General features: G+C 48.3%; 1 protein-coding gene across 1 annotated transcript in view; it reads left to right on the top strand.

The window, feature by feature from the left end:
• The first annotated feature begins 1,171 nt into the window (after positions 1–1,171).
• LOC119431331 (ABC transporter G family member 20) overlaps positions 1,172–15,364 on the top strand; it is a 28,009-nt gene continuing 13,816 nt past the window's right edge. Inside the window, exons 1-3 of the mRNA XM_037698818.2 lie at positions 1,172–1,403; positions 11,120–11,355; positions 13,643–14,611. Of these exons, the coding sequence (XP_037554746.1) occupies positions 1,365–1,403; positions 11,120–11,355; positions 13,643–14,611 (1,244 nt within the window). The 5' untranslated portion in view covers positions 1,172–1,364. The remainder of the gene's footprint in view (positions 1,404–11,119; positions 11,356–13,642; positions 14,612–15,364) is intronic.

The following is a 15,364-nucleotide window of genomic DNA, read 5'->3' on the forward strand; positions in this document are numbered from 1 at the left end:
ATTTATTTGACGACACATTGTCCCTGTATCATTTCTTCGCAATTTGTGGTATAGAAAAGGGGAGACAAGTTGGCAATTTAGGGAACTTCACGCGACCGTTTTTTTTTTTTTTTTTCCGTGTCGAGAAGAATAAATGCAGCTATAAAGTGAAGCCACTCTTTAGGCCAAATGAAATCACAGTTCATCACAGTTTCAAACATATGCATTCGAACGCTATATATGGGACGGTCGCCACTTTACGCTTAGCCGCAGCTAGAGTGACGTACCGTCACACAGATTACTTTTGCGAGCAATTGTAAAACACGGGTGACTTTCATTTTTTTTTTTCAATTACATGCTTCACACTGCGTTCTCACTACGGGTAGCGTCAGGCACATGTGGTGCACTTCTTTCCTTTTTCTTCAATAATTTTTTACCGCGATTATTAATATCTTATCAGTCCCACTTCGCAAAGCGCTAAACAGCCTGAGTCACCAGGCGCTCAAAACCAAGCAGAAGGGTACGACAGATTAGACACTTGTCATCGACTGATACCTATGGAGGAAGGAAAAGACCGAGCTTTCTGATATCAACTGTGACGCATCGCTAAGACTGACCCCATGGCGGAGACGTCATTTCCACCAGATTTATTTGTCCGCCTCTCCCGACATTTTTTTTTTTTTTTTTTGCTCTTTTGGCTGACTCGCAAGCGATGTTCAACGAGCGTGAAAATGAGGCCTGCATCAGTCAGCAGAGTGTAAAAACTACAGCGCTTGATGTGACACACACTGAACAAAGGAGGACCGTGTCTCGCTGTTTTCTTCTGTTTGTCCGGTTCGCCTCAAGTACTGTCGTTTCGTTCTCTCACCTTGCGCAGACAAGTTGTGCAGTGCTTACCATCAGCCATGCTCCAGACACCATCCATTCGAAATACGGGTCTACCCCGAACAGCCGCCTTACGGCACTGCCTCAGCTCGGCACCATTGTTCGGCTGAGTAGGCCCAATGGGTTTTCATTATCGGGCTTCCCTTCCGGATTCCACGCCTCCTTAGCTTTCAATAGAAACCCCCTCGCCCGCTCGTCTCGGAGTCAGCAGCGTCGACGGACGCGCACCCTTGACCTTCGTCAAGGCTGGAGCGGGAGAGGGAGACCCGAAAGCCCCTTCCTCCTCTCGTCAGCGCCAGGGCAAAAACCACGTGCTTTCCTTTTTGCATCACCACATGAACTTAAGTCTTTCCGCGGCCGGACACCACCCCGGCCGCCCACGTTTCCTCGCTGTTCCGACTTGGACGGTCGGGCGAGAACTACCTCCCACCCCTAGTGTACGCCCGATGTGCCCGAAACTGACGACCGTCGGACGCCACTGCTTTTAATCGGGAACAAATATGGGCAGCTGGACCAACGTCGTGCGCGATCCACCACAGGTAAAGGAACTTGAGTTCTTGGAGAGACTACGCGTTTTGTACCCGAAAATGAATCTGGTGCAGCCTTGTCATCGGTAGATTTACTGCAATCTTACTGATCGCGTTTTATTTTTATTTTTTTATGCGTGCCCTCGCCCACCATGGCTTCGGTAAAGAGGCAAGTGTGACCGGTGCTTGTTTTTCTTAACGTGCATAAACTTGCCAGGTCCGCGCATGTTCTATCAATAAGAATGCTGGATTTCTGAAGTAGGGATACAGGAACTAATGGTGCCTCACAGTTATGCGTGCTTTTTTCACCCACCGTAATCGGGAGTGGCGGAAATTGACCTTTTCGTAGCAGTAAATGGTCACCAACGATACGCCTGCATTTGTCATAGACGACAAAATACCTGCAAAAGGTACGAAAGCAACCAACCTGCTGCGTTTAGGCTTGTTGACAAAAGGAAAAAGAAAATCTAGTTGTGCATTGCAGGTGAGCAATCTTATGCCGCAATAATTTACCAAAGTTAAGACGTTTCACGAGGGTGGCGATGTGGGCTTGGTGGTTATTCATCATGGAATAGTATGTGGCATAGCGCAGCAAAACACAGACACAAGAAGAAACAACCGACGGACGCATAGAACTTGTGTCCGTCTGTCGTTTCTTCTTGCGTCCGTGTTCTGCGGCGCGGTGCCCGATGCCATTCCCAAAGACGCTTTATACTTGCCTGTCGCGGTTGAACTGGCGTGGTCCGGTGCCATTTTTTTTTTTTTTTTTTTTTTTGCAGCTAAGAAAGTTCGCCAGTCTTTAGCAGCCCCTGCGCAGTTTATGCATGGAGGCAGCCTACATGTCTTGTGTGGCGAACGCATGGCTGCCGGGACGTAGATGACATTGGTGTCAAACTTAGGGAAGGCATTGAGCGCGTTCATGCTTGTGCAGTTACTTCTTGTTCTAAAGCAAATGATGTCGTTAAGCTTTAGTACTCGCGTCATGTGACTGGGTTACGACTGGACTGAGGCTTCGTTCTTTTTCTGCAAATACTGTACAATTGCCTCTTCTGTATGTGCGCATTCATACATTTTCTTTAACTGTTTAATTTATCTGGCACTAAAACAAGGCATCTCAAGGATTTCACGTTTAGCGCGCATGCAGGGATAATCTGATGCACATGGAAAGGCAATACGCCACTTAGTTATTTCTGTCGTCTGATTACCGCCCACCGCATGCTTAGCTAGAAAAGGTCAGCGGCGCTATCTTGATGATTGTCATGTCTATGCCGGTGCGGTTTCGCAAATTGATATACTCTAATAAGACTTCCCGTGGTAATGAAAATTGTCCCTAATCGTGATAGCATGTCGTGATGACACTGGCACACAGATTACAGCGTTCGATGTTTCTGTACGCTTAATCACTGTGGACGACTGCATAGCTCGACTTGTCAGTTCTCTTGGTCCAGCGAGGCTTGCAGTCAAGCTAGAATTATGCATTGGGATCGCAAATGCGTGATCCACATGCGGCCGGACAACGTGGCCCATTTAAGCGTTTCACTATGCGCATTAAGGTGCCTAAAATCAAGTCCTCCACCTCTACATATGCCATGGTGCAAGTGCAACAATCAGCGTCCTTTGTACGTTGCATGCAATCCACTATCTCAAGAAAGAAAAAAAAAAAAAAAAGGGCAGCGCATTACGTTCACGAGCTCCTCCGTAGCGCATGCATGCACAATGCACAGGATTTTTTTTTTTTCAGCTTGTCCGGATTGTGTAACAGCACTCGATTAATACTTGCTAGCACTACTAGAAAGCCTTATTGGCATTAAAGCAAGATTTAAATGCCCATTTCCGGAACGATGACCTTTTCACGCAATGTCTTTCAAGTGGGCTTCGGTCGATGCTGATTGAGTGGATAGGTTCAGGCATTCTAGACTTCAATCCAGTCGCATGGAAAAAGTTCAATGTAGATTGAGTTGAATGTTTGAAACTTTTCGTGCGACTGTAGGGCATAAGCTCGAAAAAGGTCAGAGACATTCCGGTATGTGTTTCGTTAATGACTTTCACTCGTCGGGAGAATGACAAGCAATTTGTCGAAACGATAGCACCAAGATAGGCATTTAGGTTTGCTTAGTGATAGCAAGCCCTGTTTGTGGGGGTTGTTTTGATAAGGAAAAAGGGGGTTGACTTAAGATTGTAGTGAATGTTCCATGAAGGCGATTTCGATTACGTTAGCCTATCACCACCAGTGATCAAGCACGAGCCACCACGCACGCGCACTTGGCCCACGGCATCTTGACATGATTCAACTGTGACGTCAGCAAAGTGCCAGGATTTTTTTTTCTGGGTGAATGAATCAATTTAAAAGGCAGGGGAGACAGTGGCGGTTTTAACCTTCACCGTACTCATTGTGATTTTAACGATTAGGTTAAGCTATGTTAGTAATTATAATGCGTATGTTGTATTTTTGTAAGCGTGTTTGAGACAACTTTATTGAATATCCTGCAAATTGATGGCCTGGGTCTCGGCCGCGCCGAGGGAAGCAGAGACCCCGCTCTCGGTAGCTTCCCGGGCTTGCTGGGTGGCCCAAAGTTGGTCCTGGAGATCTGAGCTAGTCAGTGCGGCTCTCCAGCGCGCCCTTAGTTCATCCTTCTCAAGAACTTAATGTTCTAGTTGGAGCTTGCCTAAAGGACTATTTATTTGGTATCGGGAAATGGCGAACACAAAGGCTGTGAATGTGAATAAAGTTAATCGCATACAACAAAGCACAAAGAACCAACCTTCCCAAATCACAATGTATGCCTAACCAGGTGTCGAAGTTCATCTCCATACGAAGTCGTATAGCATATTCGAAGTTCCACTGAATGTAGTCCTGATCTCTTTGTACCGCATGCTTTCGTTGAGATTTGGGCGTCTCAGTGGATTACTTGTAAATACCACGTGGTCGGAAGCCCTGCACGACCTATCTTACAACGAAAAACTCTTGCCGGTAGGCTACGTTATGCATTAATTCTGTTTTTAAATATCTGTAGATCCAAATATTGGTATTTGAAGAGAAGCTTTAGTCATGTAGTGTTAATAAATCATATACGACTATCCGTAATGTATACAATAGCAGTTTTATGTTCATGCACTACACCGTTCACGAGTTTCGCCGAAGTGAAAACAACAGATCAAACAGGTGCACAGCGCGAGACGTATACGAATCTATGCCACAAGGACGAAGGTGACGTATGGCGCTTTTTGAGAGGCGAATGGCGATGGCAGGTGTATGCACAGATAATTACATGCGGCACATACAGGGTGTTTCAGCGAACGCTTTCAAAATTTATTTAAGGTTGCCTGTGGCAAAATTCTACTTAATGAGCTGGTCTACTCGAAGAGGCGGGCATTACTTGCACAAGAAATTGAAATGCATAATCGAATGATTAACAAAAAATCACTAATTAAGTTTCTAACAAATTACCGGATGGCCCATATTGCAATTTAGAAATTGTAGCCGTGGAGTTCGCAAGGCGGATCCACTTGGAATTCTCAGGATGACACCAGTTTCGAGATATTACTTCCCGAACTTTGCGTAGAAATGCATTGGCGTTCCAGTTAATTTTGTGCTTCAATGAATAAAGCGACGTTTTGTTAAGAAACTAACGAACAGTTAGTTTCCTAACAAAACGTCGTAATTTTTGTTACCGTTGAAACTGAGTTCACGTGACCCACCGAACCATTGACTAGTTCACAACGTTTCATCCCTCGATAGAATCGAGTGACGCCACGCATAATACCGTCGCCGACTAGCAGCTCGCTCCACGCTCATCCACTGCGGGAATCGGTGATTGACTATTTTCGCTTGACCGCTCTTAAGGGGACAGCCTTAGATGGCTCATGGGTCGAAAATTTGACCGTTCAGAAAATTCAATTGCATCAAAATTGATAGTGCCGCCATTGATGGTCGAATACAAGACCTTTGGTGTTAAGGTACCACCATGCCACATGGTTCCATCATGTGTTGGTGCATTAACTCTACCTCAAGATAGAGTTAATTAAGTTACTCGAACCTACGACCATTGGTGGGAGTTAACCCACGCTGCCACTTGGTGCCACCATTTGTTGGTGCCACCATGGTACCACCGACAGAGGTCGTTGGTTCGAGTGTCTTAATTAACTCTACCTCAATTAAGATAGTTAATTAAGGCACTTGAAACACGACCTTTGGTGGCAGTCGAACCCTGGACCTTAGGTGTTAAGGCGAAGTTAAGATAGTCACTTAAGGCACTCGAACCTACGACCATTAGTGGCAGAAATCAATAGGAAGCAACAACGCATTCGAATGAGAATGTCAGTTAACTTAATAATGTCTCGTGAGCGCGCAGGCTTTCGCCTTCATTCTCTTTGGCGTATGCTAAAGCGACTTTCAGTTTTCTTTTTTTTTTTTAATGACGTTAGCCAGAGACAATAGGCTTCTGAAGAGCCAGCTATCCTGCAAGTATCAAAACACAAGCGAGCAAGAAAGGCGCTGAAAGAGACACCAATCTAAAGAGACACCGAGTAATTCAAGCACATGTACCATTTTAGGTTAAAAGGCGGATAGCGCTAAGCAGAGGCCTGTCGCACATGAAAGTAGCATTATGCTCAGTGAAGATTGCAAGTCCATCCGCGCTGTCGGTACATGCCAAAATAAACTAGTACGAATGACTGACACAGTGCAAAATAAATGCGCACATCACTACAGTTCACACACACACACGTCAATGACAGCACACTCATCAGGAATAAGTATTAGGATGCAGATGTCCTTCAATCGACGCTGTTCACTCGATGTGCCACGAAAGCAAGAAGACAGCGAAAGCGCAACACTGCCGGGCAGTCGCGTATAACACTTGACAAAAAAAAAAAAAAAAAAAAAAAAAGACGGAGTGGCGACCAAACAAGAGAGGAGTTGCCCCCGGGCGAAAATCGGGGCGGAAGTGCGGTTTGCGTCGTCAGGTCGCGAAAGCGGCTTATTATTATTATTATTGCCTCTGTGACGTCACAGCTCGGCGAAACCAGAGCGCTTGCCTGAGGTCACCACATTGAAGCGCGGAGGGGGGTGGACTATGGGGAGAGGAGGGTTACAGAAAGCAGCGAGAGGGCAGTGCGAAGAAGCCGTGAACGAGAGAGTACTTCTTGTTTTAATGCTTTTTTTTTTCTCTCTCAGCGGCGAGGACTGGCCACCTGACCGGTTTTTCCCTCGCAAAACTGTCCTCTCTCTCTCGCACCATCTTGCCGCGGCAGTGGGTCCGTCACTTCCTCGATAGAGCAGTGCACTGCACCAGCGGAGAGCGTGCAAGAACGCCTTCGCTAACATCTAGTTTTGCAGAAATGGCAACCGAACGCTGAACCGAAAAGGCACTGAGCCTGCCATGCGTGGCGGGAGATAAAGAAATAAGAGGAAAGAGGCAGAGAACTTCGTTGGCGGTGAGGGTCTGACGCGCAAAGTTACGCGTTCGCAATGTTTCGAGGCCGTTCCTGCAGAGTCGGTTGTAATTCGTTCCTTCAGAAAAACGAAGAAATCTATCACGCGTGCGTTAATGCATAAAAGTCTGTACTCGTGTACTGCGACGTTATTCCTGTTAGGCGGGTCTGTTTGGTCGGTTCTCGTGATGCGCGATTCTTCAGTTCCATTCTCATTTGGCATTGCTGTTCACATAAATATTTATTTGCAGTGGTGTTATTCAGCATAAATGTCAAACTGATTACAACGTTTTAATGGGCATTCTGTTCTTCCTGAGTATAATATAGTGAACTGTCGATCGACCGTGCGATCTCGCGTGTTTTCTGTGACACATACTTTCGGTTTCGCATATTTCGGTTTGGTATATACATAAGCACATAAGTGACGACATGCTAGTATGATCCAAACGTGCAACCATGTCGTGTTGTATCAGAAAAAAAAATAGATGTGGCGGTAACAAATATCCAGGCCAGTATATCGCTGGGTCTAGGCGGTGCGAATTGGAAGCACGTAGATTTATTCGCTAACTTCGTTCTCAGAAACAAATAAGATTCTCCAGGAACTGAATTTATTGCGTGCATAGGAATGTGTTGATCTTGCGACTTGTACAACTCTCACGAGAAAAAAAAAAACGCGCACAGCAGCATAGGACCATTGCTGTATTGTGGACCTTCTTTTTCTGTTATCCCAATTATTTCGTGAGCGCTGCACAAATCACACGAATACGTACCAGCTCACTTAGTTTTTCAATCATAACGAATGTATTGTAGCGTTCGTATTTACATGAGCCCGAGGGCCCTTCCCAACAAGCCGACAGTATCGGTTTCATGCAGACGCTTACGCTATGAGCACTGTACACATACTTCGTGTTCGCGTACGCGTAACATATCACCATCCCGTGTGTTGTTCTTCGCCTAGAGTTTGCAAAACATATATATTTTTTTAGAACTGAATTAAATTTTCACATGTCGAACAGTATCCACATCAAACGAACGTACTGGCTTTGGTACTTATGATTACTGAAAAACATTTAGAAAAAGCATACCTGCTGCACAAGAAATGTGCTTCAAAAAGACGTCGTGGCCTAACAGGTGACACGTAGTCGTCAATATATTTTTTAATCTGTTTAGGAGTGTGTACATTTAGCGATAGATATGTGCTTCAGTAAGTACGCACAACGACAGGCTTCTGGTTCTTTCCTTTTTTTTTCAAAAATGCATTTATTTGACAATAATCACTAGGGCATATCACTGCCTGCCTCGAATAGTATCAATACCGCTTGCTTTTGCATTGAAGATTATTTGCACAATACATCTGTTCAAAGAAAATTGTATATGTCTGGCAGTTGCCAGTCTGCTCCTTGCGTTCTTTTTCTCTTTCAATTGTATACATGTTTTCAAACCAAATAATAGTTTGAACATTGTCCGGCTATCTATTCTACGTACTATCTCGCTCAGTACGAGCTACAACGTGCTAGCGCGCGACAAAGCGCTCCCCCGAGTTCGATAGTTGCGCCGTGTTCGCAATTTAAAGGGAGATGGTTCTGCTGTTCTTGCTTCGAACGTTGCCCCTTCATGCTTGGTTTCTCCCTCTTCCCCAGTTCCATGCCCAATATTTGGGTCTCACGAAAACAATAAGGACTGACAGTGGCTGCCGTCAGTGCGAGCTATGCGTCAATCAATGTTCAATGCACTTCAGCCGTTGAAATATAGCAGATAACAAACAGCGAGTTCCCAGCGATGTTTATATTGCATATGTTGCGATTGCACGTACAAAGGTCAAATGTAGGCGTTGAACGGTTATGAAGAAAGCTCTGACACATTGGGGCGATAAACTGAGCATGAAATTCGGAGGTGACGGTAGATTGCATTTCCAGAAGTATGAATGATACCCAGATCGCGCAAAAGGCGATCTATTCGAGAAACAATGATTAGGTCCTTAAGCTTGGGAGAGAAGGCGAAAGCAGGCATAAATAGATGTCTGAAATGGTAACAGTGGAACCCTCTCCCTTTAAGTCGGAAACACGACGTCAAACACGGCGTTCGAGCGTTATAGCTCATACTGAGCGCTCTAGTACCGTTATTTAACACTGCAGAAAAGGCGGTTTATGAACTGTTTATCGGTTTCCGGCCACAAAGGAACGTTACGTCACGGTGTGCAGGAGAGAAAGCTCTAGAAACGTGTAGTGTGCTCATAATACGCTCGACCACCAAGGTGACGTTAAAGTCGGCGCTGCATAGACCTTCGAGCGCACTTTCATGAAAAAAACTGAACCACATGTCTGATCACGCAACCTTAATTCCTGGACAGATGAAAACTGAACGGGAAAAAACTCTCATCGTAACACCTATAAAAGAAGATAATGCTTGAGGTAGGTGGCATTAGTTTACGTTTTCATAGTCACTTGCCATGGTTGCTCAATGGTTATAGAGTTCAGCTGCTAGCTGTACCGAAGGTCTCGGGTACGATTCGCAGCAGCGGCGGCCTTATTGCGATGAAAATGGAAAGCGCTCCCGCAGCGAACACAGTTGCCATTTTAAAGAAAACCGAGTGGTCAAAAGTAATCCGGCATTCCCTATGGCCTATCTCGTATTGCCTGTATTGCTTTGTGGCGTTAAACACCATTAAATCAGTCAGATTACTTTGCAGATCTGTTCATTCGACAATGGGAGTCATCTACGATATACGTGCGTGGACCCTATAACGCGCGAGCACGTTTAATTAAACGAACTGAAGTTATATGTAGCAAAAATGGTTTACAGTTGCCATTGCAACTCGAATGCGAAATCCTGTGGTTCCTTCTGTAGGTTTACAGGTCTGCTTTGAGCACCGGTACCACTGGCAGTATATAATTAGTCTGTATGGTTGTTTCACATATTAGGCAGTCGCAATTTTTCCGGAGGCTGCTATGCTGCGCGTTGGAAGACATTTGATGCAGACTTCTGTTAGCCACCTGCGTGAAATACAAGAAATTAGTAGTATGCGTTTACTGTACTGACATAGAGAACGTACCGTCGCGAAAAGACAAGCTCTTTACTGAAAAGCAGAGATTCCTCTATGTAGGCAGGGAATCCCAGCAGGTTGTGCTGCGTTTTTCTTTGATCATTTTTTCTCTACTTTCTAACTTTAGCCAATTATCGCAACGTGAGCTAGCGGTTTGCTCAAGGCGACAGAGACTCGTGAATGCATTCGTCTGACACCGTCAAAAGTGCCACAGCTTTTTTAATCAGCTTGGAGCTCTGTCATCTGTTTCGTCTCGGGAAAAGTCCCAAAAATATCTTCGCAGTTCCGCTGCATCAGTTACCATCGTGCGTTCCGTACAATGGCATCTGTGCATGCTCCGCTGTGGCTCCTCCTAAGCACGTGGTGCACCGCCAGTCTGAACGCTCGGCGGCGGTGTACTCGCGCAATTTCGCCCTTGGAGCACGTGCACTGCTTCTATGCCTCAAACGTCCACTTGACGTCCTACCGTCTGCCCTCAAAACGAAACGACACTCACACGCCTTCCAAGACTGCTACCGCGCGGAGTCTCACCTCTTTTTTTCAAAACCCGTCGCCACTGCCGCTACTGCTGTCAGCTGAATTTTCGAAATCCGGCTCGCACTCACGCGAAACGTCGCTTTCGCATAAAAAAAGAGCGAAGGCTGACAAAAAACGAGCTGAAAAAAAAAAACGATTGCGTCAGCTCGTGAAACACCGCAACGTCGCACGAGCGCGACGACGACGCGCCGCTGAACATCGCCGCCGAACGGCAACGACAACGCGTGCCACTCGCGGTCTCGGCCAAGTGCACGCTCTTCTTTCGGCGGCAACAGCCAGCTGTTATAACGGCGCGCTGCGAGGCCCGCAACGGAATGTAGCCTAGTGGCGCGGCGAGGGAGGGAGGGGGGGTGAGGATGATGCCGCAAGAAGACACACGCGTCTTCGAGGCGGGGAGAGAGGAGGGTCGCCTCTCGCGGGTCCCGTATAGCGGCGGCGGACCCCTCGGCGGGGCTTCTGGGTCATTAGTTCAGTGGCGAGCCGGGCCTGGCCTAGCATGCACTCGGGCGGTCGGCTGCAACGCGGCTACCACCACCACCGCTCGGACCGGCCTGCCGTCAAGGGACGCGCCGCCGCGTACACGTCGTCGTCTTCGGCCGCGTCCAGTCGCCACGCTCTAGATGCGCCTTCCAGGATCCTGCCCGAGGCCCGGATACGCAGTGCCCACTGTGGAACCAACAACGGCTGCGATGCCTCTTCTGTGCTCCCTTCGCAGTTCCCGGCGACGGCACCCGGAGCAGCGGGACCGCTCGTCAACGGCAAGGCGCTCGCGGCTGCCATGCCGGTGCTGGCCCCGGCCACCAACGGCAAGCCGGCGTTCGGCAACGCCACGTCTCCCCCGCCTTCGAGGCTGGTCGTCGACGTCCGCGGACTGCGCGTCTCCTACGGACGCGGCAAGAGCGCCGTCGAGACACTCAGGGGCATCGACCTCAGCCTGCCCGAGGGCAAAATGTGAGCATGCCTTTATTTTTTTTATTATTTTTTTTTCGCTAATGGGGGAGCGTGTGTTTATAGGAAGTGTGAAGCCGGCGTCAAAGCGTACCATGATTCACATCGTGTGACGTAATACAAGTTTAAAGGTAAGTTATTGAAATCATTTGTGCAACCGCGGCATGCACGCACTTCCTGTGAGCAGCCAGTTGGCCGTGCATGGCCATCGCTGCCAGCGACCACACAACATATATTGTGATGCACCGAATGCGAAGATTTTAGGATGACCTACTTGGAGCCGAGTGATAGCTCTCCCCAGACGAACTAGTGATTAATCAGTCGGTATATGTTGTCGCTGCAAGGATCTGCTCCTGTTTCTCACCCTACTATCGCGCCCTAACTCGTTTTCAATTCCATAACACTTTTCTTGACTCGTGACACAGCACGCCTGAGCTGCTATTCTGCCAATAATCAAGCACGAGCACACACACTTTCAATCCACCGGTTATATAAGCACTTCTGCGTATTCGTAGCCGCAAGCCACAACGTTATAACACTGTGGCTCACTATAGTATATCACATAGTATATCAACATATTGGCAGCGAGATGTTTGGAGACACTTAGGGTGAATAGCATCTCAAATGAGAATTTCGCGGCATTTTGTGCGCAAATATGGGAGTGTATATAGCTGTGGGGAAGTCCGTTCTTTATGTGCATACTATATATTTGTCGCTTCTGTATTTGTGTTCTTAGTGTGTAACCTTACTTTACTGGACATCGAGAGTAACATACCAGGCCGCTAACTTCAGTTTTTCATTAATGTCAGCAGCGTCTCCCTGTATACCATGCCAGAAGACATACGTTACTGGTATTTATTATTCCAGGCAATTATTGGCACATCGTGTCTTTGTGACACCACTGGCAAATTTGTACATGGAGATAACAGGTTTTCTTTACCATATTCTGGTTAAAAAAAGTCAGAACTAGCAGGAAGGCAGCTCGACACTGTCCAGAGGTTACGGGAGTGGGCGTTTCATTTCAGCTCAGTTGACTATATTAAGACACGAAAATATTACACATTGGCGCTACATGCTTAATCTTTGACCCAGCTAAATAAGACTATCGGTAGTTTCACTGTACATATCGAGAAAACATCATTACTGGGATTATTTAAACATCACATTTCACCTGAAGTTTGTACCGAAACAATCTCCTTGATAAGAGAACTTGATAGTGACACAAAACTCTATATGTATACTTCCAAATTTTTTGTGCCGAGTTGCCGTATTAACTGAAAACGTTTAAAAATTCAAGGTATACCAGTCAAGTTTTCACGTACTGAACATGAAAATTGCCTAACTTGCCGTGCCACACGTTCTAAGCCGTGTTCGTCTTGCCTGCTCAGTCACTTCAGATAGTAAAACGTCTTTCCTCAAGGAGCTCGTAGATCAGGTGGCGTAAGTGTGATCTACGAGCTCCTTGAGGAAAGACGTTTCACTATCTGAAGGGGGCGACGCAGGCAAGACGAACACGCTGAGGCGAAGAGCCAGTCGGCTTATATACTCAGACTCGCAAGACGCCTGCCGGCTCTTCCTTCGGGGAGTTCTACCGGCCGGGGTCATTCGCATACTAGGACCAAGCCTCCAAATGGACCACGGCATAACCTTGTGTCCCGCGCACACCGGAGTGGAAGGCAACGATCGGGCGGATCGTCTGGCTCGAGGTATAATAGGCCGAGCCGTGATAGATACCACTCGAACGGACGCCTCTCCGACACCCGGCAGCACACCGAGAGACATACTTGAGGCACGACGACTAGGAAGACGAACCAAAGCTCCACCTCACCCCAAGCTCAACATGCGAGGGACTGGGTCCGAATACAAACACCTACCCACACTTACATAGACTCCACAAAATGTTTCCTGACAAACACAGCGACAGATGTCCATGGTGCGACTCCACCCCGACACTAGAACACATCACTTACCACTGCACGCAGCGTCCGGCAGACGCCGTCTCGCCGCTACTTAACGACACACTTAGCAATTGGTCGTGGGAGGCACGACTCTCCTAACTGGACTTGGGAAGCCAATTGGCGACCCTCGACCAGGCCCGGCGCGCCGCAATAGCCAGTGGGGCCCTGGAAGAGGGGGCTCCACCCGCAGTAACCAAGCACGATCTTTATTTCAAAAAAGTTATTTCTCTCTATCTCTGTCCTCAAGGAGCTGCTGGTTGACCCCGTTTTTGGGGGGAATCAATTTAGGTATGAGTTAAGGGTAATGCCACGTTGCTTTTCTTTAATTGCAGATACGGACTCCTGGGACCGAGTGGCTGCGGCAAGACCACCCTCCTGCGATGCATTGTGGGTCGGCTAAAGCCCTGGCATGGCAGCGTCCACGTGTTCGGCCACAAGCCGGGCCAGCCGGGCAGCTACATCCCGGGCCCCGGCGTGGGCTACATGCCGCAGGAGCTGACACTCTACCCGGAGTTCTCGATAATCGAGACGCTCACGTACTTCGGCCGGCTCTTCAGGATAGAGAGCGACGTGCTCCAGGAGCGCACCTCGTTCCTTGTGCGCTTCCTGGGCTTACCCGAGAAGACCCGCCTGGTGAAGAACCTGAGCGGTGGACAGAAACGACGCGTCAGCCTTGCGGCCGCCTTGATTCACCGGCCGCCGCTGCTCATTCTGGACGAGCCGACGGTCGGCGTGGATCCTCTGCTGCGCCAGAGCATCTGGCACTACCTGGTCACTTTGACGCACCGCGAGTCCATCAGCGTCATCATCACGACCCACTACATCGAGGAGGCCCGGCTAGCCAACCTCGTAGGCCTGATGCGCCAGGGTCGAATCCTGGCACAGGCGGTGCCCGACGACCTGATGAAGCAACACGGCATGCTAACGCTCGAGGACGTCTTCCTCAAGCTGTGCATGGCCGACAACCACCACAACCACAACGGCGGTCACAACGTCGGTGGCACTGTCCAGCCACAGCAGGCTGAGAACGGCGACATCGTTGTCCCGGCGCCGCCTGCCGTCGAGGCTGCCAACGGCAAGGCACTGGGGAGCCTCGCTGCAAGCAAGGAGACCCTGGCCGCCAATTCCATGACCCACCTGGTGCGACGCAACAGCGCCAGCGTAGAACAGCTACCCGCGATGACGGCGCAGGAATTGAGCGACAAGCATGCCGTGCGCAAGAAGGAGCCCTTCCTGGACGCCTGGTACAGGACGTGGGCGCTCGTAGCCAAGTCCCTCACCAGGCTGCACCGAAATTTGCCGTGAGTCCTTGCGTTATGGTTTGGCTAAGTGTACGGTCCAGTAAGTTGAACGACGTCCTACCCGGGTAACATTCTCACCATATCTCACTTTGCCAAATCGAGGTAGAAGTCGGCGATCGTTTACGTAAGCCTAATGGTTTCGCTCTTAGACAGTAGCGGAATGCCGTGCACCAGTGGACAATTATGCACAACGCTTGCTAAACCCGCTGGCGCCTTGCGTATTAGAGCACAAAATGCGCCTCTTGCCACTCACTGATCATACTTTTGTGGTTTTTGTTGGCTTGCTCTTGGCAGGTGGTAACAGTTCCTTGGCGATTGTCCGCAATATAGATTTGTCGCGCTGTATATGAGACGCTTAAGGAGACATTCTACTGCAACTGCGCATGTTCTGTAGTTGCCACATATTAACCTAACATTTATGCGCAGTCACTTTCATTGCAGAAACAAGGAAGTTAGCACCCGCCGCGGTGGCTCAGTTAGCTAAGGCGTTGCGCTGTTGAGCACCAGATCGCGGGATTGAATACCGGCCGCGGCGGCCGCATTTCGATGGAGGCTAAATGCAAAAACGCCCGTGTGCTTGCGTTTTAGCGCACGTTTAAGTACCCCAGGTGGTCAAAATTAATCCGGAGTCTTCCATTACAGCGTGCCTCATAATCAGAACTGGTTTTGGCACGTAAAACCGCAGAAAGAAGGGAATTAGTGCAAGATACAGTGTTACCAAAGCCTACAGAACTACGGCTTCCCATACTGCTA

This window comes from Dermacentor silvarum, chromosome 10, assembly GCF_013339745.2.
Source record: "Dermacentor silvarum isolate Dsil-2018 chromosome 10, BIME_Dsil_1.4, whole genome shotgun sequence".
Classification (NCBI taxonomy): domain Eukaryota; kingdom Metazoa; phylum Arthropoda; class Arachnida; order Ixodida; family Ixodidae; genus Dermacentor; species Dermacentor silvarum.